We start from the raw sequence: 11,061 nt of genomic DNA on the forward strand, positions 1-11,061 counted from the left end.
TCATCTTTAGGGACTAGTATCTCAGTGGTATATATATATATATATATATATATATATATATATATATATATATATATATATATATATATATATATATATATATATATATATATATGTGTGTGTGTGTGTGTTGTCCTTGGCCATTACCCCTCTTACACAATAAATAAATAAATAAATAAATAAATAAATTCTGGCAGTTTACAGTAGTCCAAGTTACTTTGTGACATTCCACTTCCTCCTTTTCCATGATTCATTTGCATGACAGAGGCCTTCCCAACCTTCACTTATCTTTCCCTTGCAAAACTCATCTCCCCCAAAGCCATCGTCCTTGCCTCACTAACACTTACTCATTGCTGTTGTATGTTAATCTAAAACTGTAAATCCATCTGATATGTCTTACAAGGCATGACATGACTTCCCCCATCCACTTCTACTTATAACTACAGCGATAGTTCCAGCATAGGCAGGATGGAAACTGGATAATTACTACTCCAGTGTTTGCTCTGAGATGGTAAAATGTAAAGTGATTTGTTGGTAAAAAGTGGACCTGAGATTTCTTTTCCCAGAGATGTTTTCAGGCATACACAAAACAACCACACAATTTTGCTGTGGTTTTATAGAATCAGGGCTATTCCTGTCTCCATTCCTCTTCCTTACCACCCCTACTAGTCACATCCTCCTCCCTGGCAACTATTGAACTAAGACTTACTATTGTATGAGTGATCGATAATCCTATGCCTTCTCTGATGATCAGTGGTTTAGATTCAGTGTTCTTACTGTGGATTTGCTTTTCCTCTACACACCATGTGCAAATAGTTTTGGCTTAAATACTCTGCAACAACACCATAAAGGTTGTGAAAAGAGGAAGCTGAAGTTGGTGAGATTATGAGGAAAGGGAAGAAGAGGGATGACAGGCCAGCAAGAGACCAGTGGGAGGCTATGGAAAGATGACAACAAATGACAAGCCTGTGGCACTGACATGAAGATGGATGAACTTGAGAAATGTGCAGAAAGTATGGATGGAGTGAGGATGAGGGGCCACCAATGCATATCATATTGTTTCAAGGATTTTTCAAATAAGCAAGCTTGCTTTTTTTTAATTTAATACTTAAAATTAAATGTGAATAAAAAAAACATCATAGGAGTAGAAATATACATTTTCATTACCCTGTACATCATATTACAAAGAATTCACACAAAGCTTTGATAAATTTTAGTAAGTACATATGTACATACAATATATATATACTGCATGTCCTTATTAGAGCTTTGTATGGAATGTATCCGGCTCTGGCCCCATCCAGGTTTCATTAATTTCCCGTGCTATCAAGTGAAACCTGTCTGAGCCAAAGAAGAGCTCAGGCTTGGCCCCAGCATGAGTCACTACTGTTGGCACACCAAAAGCCTGCAACAGAACAGTAAACCTCTACCTAACATTTTCATATTCACCATTCTTGCACATTAAACAACCAAGGGAACTTGGCCAGTGTCCCTCACGAAAGAGTTCAAGAGATGCATGATTGAAAATACTGGTTATTATTATTATTATTATTATTTATTTATTTATTTATTTTATTTTTTTTATGTAGGAGGGACACCAGCCAAGGGCAACAAAAATCTAATAAAGAAAAAGCCCACTGAGATGCTGGTCCCAAATAGGGTCTGAAATGGTGGTCAAAAATTGAAGGATAAGTATCTTGAAACCTCCCTCTTGAAGGAGTTCAAGTCATAGGAAGGTGGAAATACAGAAACAGGAAGGGAGTTCCAAAGTTTACCAGAGAAGGGGATGAATGATTGGGATTACTTGCATTATTGAGGTAGACAGAATAGGGATGAGACAAAAAAGAAAGTCATGTGCAGCGAGGCTGCAGGAGGAGGGGAGGCATGCAGTTAGCAAGATCAGAAGAGCAGTTAGCATGAAAATAGCAGAAGATAGCAAAAGATGCAACATTCTGGCAATGAGAAAGGCTGAAGACAGTCGGTTAGAGGAGAGGAGTTGATGAGATAAAAAGCTTTTGATTCCACCCTGTCTGAAAGAGTGGTATGAGTGGAACCCCCCAGACATGTGAAGCATACTCTATACATGGCCAGATAAGGCCCTTGTACAGAGTTAGCAGCTGGAGGAGGTGAGAAAAACTGGCGGAGACGTCACAGAACACCTAAATTCATAGAAGCTGTTTAAGCTGGAGATGAGATGTGAAACAACAGGAGGGAATCCATCAGGTCCATTAGCCTTCCAAGGGTTAAGGCCAGCGTGGTCATTGAAAACATCACTGCAAAGGATCTTAATGAGTAGCATGAAGTAGTTGGAAGGTAGAAGAGTGGGGAATAAATCCTGAATCATCCAAGGTAGAGTTTTTAGCAAAGATTTGAGCAGAGTTCAGCTTTAAAAACAGATGAGATGGCAGTGGTGCCATCAGGTTGAAATAAAGGATGGAGAGATGAAGAAGCAAAGTTATTGGAGATGTTTTTGGCTAGATGCCAGAAGTCATGAGGGGAGTTAGATCTTGAAAGATTTTGACACTTATTATTAAAGAAGGAGTTTTTGGCTAGTTGGAGAAAAGACTTGGCATGATTATGGGCAGAAATATAAAGCTCATGAGATTCATATAATGGAAGGTTCAAGTACCTTAAGTGGGTCACCTCTATATCATGTATAGCACAAGAACAGGCTGTGTTAAACCAAGGTTTAGAAGGTTTAAGTTGAGAGGAAGAGTGAAGAATGTACGCCTCCATGCCAGACACTATCACCTCTTATGCACTCAGCACACAGAGATGGGTTTCTGACACAGATGCAGTGGTCATTCCAAGGAAAATCATCATAATACTTCCTTAAGTTCCCCCAACTAGCAGAAGCAAAATGCGAGAGGCACCTCCACTTTTGGGGATCCTGAGGAGGGATTGAAGCAATAGGACAAGATACAGAAATGAGATTGTGATTGGAGGAGCCCAACAGAGAAGAGAGGGTAACAGTGTAAGCAGAAGGATTAGAAGTTAGGAAAAGATAAGAAATGTGTGACTGCCTTGTTGCAGTCCCACTCAAACAAGTAACCATTCATTCATATATGTAAAAGAGAGAGAGAGAGAGAGAGAGAGAGAGAGAGAGAGAGAGAGAGAGAGAGAGAGAGAGAGAGAGAGAGAGAGAGAGAGAGAGAGTAATGAATTCACTAAGCCAGGGTGGTCCAACTTCTTTGACATCTTGGGCCACTTCAGCGCTAAACGGTTACAGGGAGGGTCACATATATATATATATATATATATATATATATATATATATATATATATATATATATATATATATATATATATATATATATATATATATATATATATATATATATATAATCCTAGTAATCCTACTTCCTATTACTCTTTCATGTACAGGCACAGAAACTTCGTCAGTGTTTTTCGTGTACAAGATAAATTTATAATACAAGCAGTCATGGCCCACAGACAATGAACTGGTGGACCACTTGTGGCCTGTGGGTCTGTAGTTGGACCATCCTGCACTAAGCTATATGAAACAAGAAATAAAACTATGAAAATACATGTACAATCATATTCATGTATCTCAACGCATCTTTGCTTTTCAGAAGTATATGCTTTTCCAACTTCAGCAGTCCCCTTCAAAGTTTTCATTGTTAATTTGTGAAAGAAATAAGGATAGGACAGGCAGGACAGACACTCTGAGTATGTGTAAAATGACACAGGTAACATCATGGCACAAACCTTTAGAAATCCAAGAAAAATTAAGGAGAATATGCAAATAAAGAGAAGTTCATGCAGTGAACAAGATAAAAATATTTTAAGCTACATAATACTGAAATTTAGTTAAAATTGATACAATAGAATCTTACCCCATGCTCCACAGCCTCATCCGTGTAAGCCTTCAGCCGCTGCTTGGTAACTGGCTGACCCATCTGCTCCTTCACCTCAGCAAGAGCCTTGGGTGTCAGACCTGCTGCCAAGCCTGCTGATGCCAACACCTCAGCTGACAGAATATCTTCATGCTATTAAAGACAAAAATAGAAGGAAAGGTGTATCACTCCTTAAGGAAATACATAAATGTAGCTGCAAGTATATCAGGAACTTATTCATTTGAAACATGAACTACACAAGCATATCTTACAAAATCACATGCAGTGGCTAATAATTCATAAGTGACTGAGATAAGGTGCCAGCTGGGATTATGAATGTTGCAACTTTTACCTCCCCATCATCACACATGAGGCATTCACATCTCTAACACTACACCTTCCCCAACTGTTGCCCGGTACCAAAACAAATTTTCTTTAATATTTTACAATTTTATTAATTCCTAACCTCCTTCACCAGCCAGTCTTTTCTTCTGGATATTTCCACCCACTTCATCACACTCCTCCTTATCCTTTTAATTAGTCTGTGGTTCACTTTAATGCCCTTTATCCTAATCACAATCTCTCTATCATTCTTGCATTCCCTTAAGGTTGTATGCATAAAACAGTATGTATAACTAATATAACAATAACATTAACACAAAGTTATGTCATACTATTCATATCTTACTTTACTCCAAGCAGACTTCCACAATTCCCGACTGGTCCTTTCCAAGAAGCTCGGGTGAAGCAGGTCAATAGCCGTCAAGAAGCGGCAGGGCATGAGTGTGCCTCTTTCAATTACTGACTCATATACATTCTGCAAACAAGAAATTAAAAGACTTCATACATTTCCCTATAAATATTATGCAAGCAAAGCACATGACAATTTACAGCTTCATTTACAATTATTCCTTCCTTACTCAAATTACAGGCCATTCAGGAATCTTTTTCAATCTTGAAAATTTAACCAATCAAATCTATCAGCAATAACACTTACATACATCACAGTATAGCCATAGCTCTTAATAGGCTGAGCTCAGCAGTGCACACAGTTAAGGCTGTGCAGTTCCCATAGGCATCTAAGCAAGGCAGTACATCAGACCAATAATCAAATCATTTAGCTTGACAGAAAAATTGACGTGTCCACAGCCACTGCCACAGTATAGCCATGGCTCTTACCAGGCTGAGCTAGACAGTGCTGGCAGCTATGACCCAGTCCTCACAAGTCAGGGTAGTACATTAGGCTACTAGGAAGTTGCTGAGTTGAGTAGAGTTGATAGTTGGGTGTGTTGCCTTTGAAACAACACTCCCTGACATGTCCATTCTCATTGTTTTAGTCTTCTATTTTCTTCTTTCTTTTTCCTTTTTCTTTTCTCTTATTATCCAAAATTTATGCACTGTTCTTTCTATTTCCACACTATATTTATTTTCAAACAGTTATGTCACAATAACATCTTCCCTACATGCTTGCTGCAATCTTACACTTTTCCTTCTTTAGAAATGTTACTCACATCCTTTAGCCTGACAGGCACACTGATACATTTACAGACATCACCACAGTATAGCCATGGCTCTTACTAGGCTGAATTAAGCAGTGCAGGCAGCTAAAACCCAGTAGTCCTCACAGGGCACATAAGTAGGGCAGTACATAGGGTACTCACATCATTTAGCTCAACGGGAACGTTGAAGTACTTGGCACAGCGCTTGATGTCCTCCTGGTGGTAGTGTGGGTTCCGGGACTTCAGCATCTCAGGAGTGGTGCCAATGGTCTTTATGATGCCCGCCAGTAACACGGGCTTCAGGTGGAGGTCCATGTTCCAGTGTGGCTTGTACCTATGAAGAACCTGCAGGAAATGTTTATGTTATAGTGCCAGGACATTCAAGAACAGCCAAAAATCACTCTCAACCTTTGATCACTTATAATCTGGTAATGTGTCGGTTGTAGTGCTGGGACAGTCAATAAAAAATTACTCTCAATCTTTGATCACTTGTAGTCTGGTAATGTCAGTTGTAGTGCCAGAACAGTCAACCAAAAATCACTCAAAAGTTAGGTTAAGTTAGAATTCTTAAGGGGGTGTCCAGAGGGGGCATAGCTCCCTAGCTAGTTCAGTTTAGGTTAGGTTAGGTTAAAGTTCTTAAGAGGGTTTCCATGGGGGTAGTTTAGGTTAGATAATGTTAAGTTAGTGTGTGGGGAGGGGCACATATTCCCTGTGGTTAATCTGGATATCATGTCCATGTTACATACAAGCACAAAACTCAAATGTCATGAAGAAGGGTTTGGTGACCTTGTTGTAAATGTAAAAAAAAAAAAAAAAAAAACTGTGGGGGGCACATGTCTAGTATGGCTGTAATAGCACTTAAAAGTGTGGAGAAATTCAATATTTTCTAAGTCCAGTGAGCTCTACACCAGTCAAGAGTAAACACTGAAGTGATTTTGTTTTGTTTATAATTGGGATTTGTGGATAGTGGCATATTAGGATTTCATGGTATCTATACAGCTGATCCCTCCAATCATGTGCTGCCACTCATGAGGCCATTCCTAAGGCTGCTAATTATGACTTTTCACAGTAGGTTCAGTTACACTTTTCATTTGTTTTAGAGACGTGTCAGATGTGTTGATAGAGGCTCGCTGTCATTTGTTAATATGGCTACCCAGTGGAGGGAGGTGAAGCAAACAGTGTCAGTGTTCAGCAGGAAAAGAAGTCACTATGTGAGATATTTGGCAGCAGCAATGGTTAAGTTGCAATATACAGACATATGGAAGAGGTTCCATGTGTTTATCAAAGAAGCTGCCAAACTGTACCCACCTCCATTGCCCTGATAATCTCCACACCACACCGGTAAGGCATAACGGTATAATTTTTGAGGTCCCTCTTTAAGTTAGGTTATGCTAGGTTAGGTTAGGTTAGATAAGGTTAGGTTATACTAGGTTGAGTTAGATTAGGTTAAGTTAATGTCCTGGCAGTGGGGGGTCCAGGGGGAGGGTGCAGCCCCATCGGCTAGGTCAGGTTAAGTTAAGTGCTAAGTTAGATTAACGTCCAAGCAGGAGGGGTCTAGGGGCTAGGATAGGTTAGGGAAATTCAAAATATTAAGGTAAATTTCCTTAGATTTTTTAACACTGTCATCTCATTTATTTTTCATCCCTCCCAAAACCCCCCAATTTCCCACAGGCCCCCAAGCTTGTTTGAGGGGTTAGGGGGGTTGGGGGTAGAATGGAGAGGTCAGACTTGTCAAGAAATACCTTCCCTATTTGTTGACATTTTTTTCCCAATAGGGGTGTTTTTTCCTTAAGACTTTTGCTTCCCAAATTTGGCCTATTTTGGCATTTCCCACTCAAAAACCGTTTTCCCATCAGGTCCACAAGCTTGCTTCTCCTGGGGAGGGGCGGCAATAAAATAGAGAAAGAGCCGCTACTGGTAAGATTTACCATGTAAACACACTGACACATTACAATGCATCATAACACCAACTCAAGACTCCGACGGTTGATCAAGCTGGAAATACATAAATTAACAGATCCCTTCCTCAACTCAGTGCGTTACCAGTTCATTCCTGGAGGAAGGTCGCCCAGATTACCATTAATATACAGTACAGTAGAATAACACCATAACTGCAATCCAAGACTCGTGCAATAGATAAATTAAGAATATTAAAAATACATAAACAAGTCCATTCCTTAACTCACTGCATTCCCAGTTCACTCAAGGAGGAAGGTCACCCAGATTTCCTACATGACAATACATCCACCAACTTGGGGAAACTTGCTAAATTCCTACTGCAACCAATATCTGATGAAAATGATACTGATATTAAAAAAAAAAAAAAAATCCTTAAGAAAGATCTGAAAAAAAGACATTCCGATGGTTATTTTTTCAGAGCAATCTACATAGCGAAAGATCATGAAGAGGGGTAGTCTCGCACTCAACACATAATAAAATAACAACTCAAGACTCGTACAGCGGATGAGGTTGGAACTCACCTCGAAGGCAAACCAGGAAAACGGGGACATCACATCATAATACAGCTCGATTTTGGTTTTCATTTTAATGGCACGACCCAAAGAAACAGACATCCTTCACAGGACTTAGGAACGGTTCAGTCTTTGCAACGGCTCCCACTAAAATGTCTGCTTGTTGTGGTCTTGTGCAGGATTGCCAGATTACTGAAGCAGAAAAAGGCCAAAGGCAACAAAAAATCAGCCAAAAAGGCCAAAATGCACAATAGAAAGAGCCCTCCCCCCAAAAAAATGCAGTAAAAAGACAAACTTTTTATTATTCTATTTCCAAATTTACCAAATATAATACGGAATGTACTAAGCACTGAGCTACAGTTTAGCCGACTACTGCTTGAGTGACGATCCGTGTATGTAAGTACAACGTAATTCGACTGTCCTCCGCCTGGGCCAAAAAACGAAAACGAATTCCGCAAATTCAGTTTCAATGTGAGAATGCAATGGAAGTTTTTTTTTTTTCTTTTTTTTTTTTATGTGTAGGAGGGGTACCAGCCTAGAGCAACAAAACTGAAAAAAAAGTCCACTAAGATGCCCGAACAGTAAAAAAAAAAAAATTACAGGATAAGTGTCTTGAAACCTCCCTATTGACAGAGTTCAAGTCAAAGGAGGGTGGAAATACAGAAGCAACAGGGAGTTCCAGAGTTTAGTCAGTTTACCAGAGAAAGGGATGTATGACTGAGAATACTGGCTGACTTGCATTAGAAAGTGGACATAATAGAGGTGAGAGAAAGATCTTGTGCAGAGAGGCTACGGGAGGAGGGGAGGCATGTAGTTAGTAAGATCAGAAGGGCAGTTGGAATGTAAATAGAGGTAGAAGTTAACAAGACATGCAACATTGCGACGATGAAAAAGAAGACAGTCAGTTAGAGGAGAGGAGTTGAAAAGACGAAAAGCTTTTGATTCCACGCAGTGTAAATGAGTGGTATGAGTGGAATCCCCTCCCCCCCCTATATGTGAAGCATACTCCATACATGGACGGATAAGAACAACTTCATAAGAAGCTGTTTTAGCTAGATATGAGATGCGAAGTTTCCAGTTTAGATTATAAGTAAAGGATAAACCAAGGATGTTCCATATATAAGAGGAGGGAAAGTTTGGTGTCATTGAGGAAGAGGGGATAGTTGTCTGGAATGTTGTGTTGAGTTGATAGATGGAGGAATTGAGTTTTTGAGGCATTGAACAATACCAAGTTTACTCTGCCCCAATTAGAAATTTTAGAAAGATCGGAAGTCAGGTGTTCTGTGGTTTCCCGGCGTAGACTGTTTACTTCCTGAAGGGTTGAACATTAATGAAAAGACATGGAAAACTGCAAGGTGGCATCATTAGCATTAGCAGGATTGGGTAGGACAAAAAAGTCTGGTTTAGAAGATCATTGATGAATAATAGGATAATAGGATAGGACTCTAAGGAACACCATTATTAACAGATTTAGAAGAACAGTGACTGTCTACCACAGCAGCAATAGAACAGTAAGAAAGGAAACTTGAGATTAAATTACAGAGAGAAGCCTAGAAGCCATAGGAGGGTAGTTTGGAAATCAAAGCTTTGTGTCAGACTATCAAAAGCTTTTGACATGTCTAAGACAACAGGAAAAGTTTCACCAAAATCTTTAAAAGAGGATGACCAAGACTCAGTAAGGAAAGCCAGATCACCAGAAAAGCAGCCTTGATGGAACCCACACTGGCAATCAAGAAGATTGTAAAGTGATAGATGTTTAAGAATCTTCCTGTTGAGGACATATTCAAAAACTCTGGATACACAGAAAATTAAAGCAATGGGACTGTAGTTTAGGATAGGATCAGAACGAGATCAGAACGGTCACCCTCTGGAGGAAGAGGCTGAATGAAGGCAAACTTCTAGCAAGAAGGAAAGATAGATGTTGATAGACAGAGTTGAAAGAGTTTTGACTAGGCAAGGTGCAAGCACAGAGGCACAATTTCAGAGAACAACAGGAGGGATCCCATCAGGTCCACAAGCCTTATGAGGGCTTAGGTTAGCAAGGGCATGGAAAACACTGCTGCAAAGGATTTTAATGAAGTAGTCAGAGGGTGGAGGAGAGGGAGGAACAAATCCTGAATCATCCAAGGTAGAGTTTTTAGCAAAGGTTTGAGCAAAAAGTTCGGCTTTAGAAATAGATGAGATGGCAATGATGCCATCAGATTGAATAAAAGAAGAAAAGATGAAGAAGTAAAGTTACTGGAGATGTTTTTTGGCTAGGTGCTAGAAATTGGGAGGGGAGTTAGATCTTGAAAGATTTGTATATTTTCTATTAATGAAGAAGTATTTGGCTAATTGGAGAACAGACTTGGCATGATTCCAGGCAGAAATGTAAGGCACATGAGATTCAAGTGATGGAAGGCTCAAATACCTTTAGTGGGCCACCTCTCTATCATGTATAGTGCGAGAACAGGCTGCGTTAAACCAAGGTTTGGGAGGTTTAGACTGAGAGAAAGAGTGAGGAATGTATGCCTCCATGCAAGACACTATCACCTTTGTTATGCACTCAGCACACAGAGATGTGTCTCTGACACAGAAGCAATAGTCATTCCAAGAAAAATCAGCATAATACCTCCTCACGGTCCCTCAATCTTATAACGGCATATGCTAGACAACTAGGCGGGGCTAAGGCCATACAGCTCCTGACATCTCATCTGAAACTTGCCCTTAATCCAATGTACACTAATTGAGATTGATGAGTTCAGGAGTGAGTGCAAAAAGTAGTAACAAGACATTATAAAAGCATTCTTGGGTTTTACTGCTGTTTCAACCAATACACTGCATAACTATAGGCCTTCACAGGGGTCACATCTCACTGTTTAGAGTATTTCTAGCTCCATTTAACCTTGTGGGGGATGAAGACCCCCACAAGATCAGAAGAGTAGTTAGCATGAAAATAGTGGTAGAAGACAGCTAGAGATGCAACATTGTGGCATGAGAGAGAGGCTGAAGACAGTCAGTTAGAGGAGAGGAGTTGATGAGACAAAAAGCTTTTGATTCCACCCTGTCTAGGAGAGTGGTATGAGTGGAACCCCCCACCCCGGACATGTGAAGCATACTTTATACATGGATAGATAAGGCCCCTGTACAGAGTTAGCAGCTGGGGGGGTTAGAAAAGCTGGTGGAGACATCTCAGAATGCTTAAATTCATAGAAGCTGTTTTAGCTAGAGATGAGATGTGAAGTTTCCAGTTCA

At 39.9% G+C, this 11,061-nt stretch overlaps 2 protein-coding genes across 4 annotated transcripts in view; one reads left to right on the forward strand and one right to left on the reverse strand.

The window, feature by feature from the left end:
* LOC135112156 (uncharacterized) overlaps nt 1–11,061 on the forward strand; it is a 36,810-nt gene that overhangs the window by 1,103 nt on the left and 24,646 nt on the right. The window lies entirely within an intron of this gene.
* LOC135112158 (glutathione S-transferase kappa 1-like) lies at nt 1,140–8,019 on the reverse strand. Of its 3 annotated transcripts, none has more exons than XM_064026234.1 (5): nt 7,837–8,019; nt 5,519–5,701; nt 4,546–4,674; nt 3,858–4,010; nt 1,140–1,426 (listed from the first exon to the last, which is right to left on the reverse strand). In XM_064026234.1, exons 1-5 carry the CDS (start codon nt 7,927–7,929, stop codon nt 1,262–1,264), a joined length of 723 nt encoding a protein of 240 aa, XP_063882304.1. In that variant the 5' UTR covers nt 7,930–8,019; the 3' UTR covers nt 1,140–1,261. The 3 variants fall into 3 exon arrangements, with proteins under 3 accessions (XP_063882304.1, XP_063882305.1, XP_063882307.1); XM_064026235.1 differs by having other exon boundaries at nt 1,140–1,405; nt 7,837–8,016; XM_064026237.1 differs by lacking the exon at nt 7,837–8,019 and adding an exon at nt 7,543–7,678.

The sequence above is a fragment of the Scylla paramamosain genome, chromosome 23 (genome assembly GCF_035594125.1).
Source record: "Scylla paramamosain isolate STU-SP2022 chromosome 23, ASM3559412v1, whole genome shotgun sequence".
Lineage (NCBI taxonomy): Eukaryota > Metazoa > Arthropoda > Malacostraca > Decapoda > Portunidae > Scylla > Scylla paramamosain.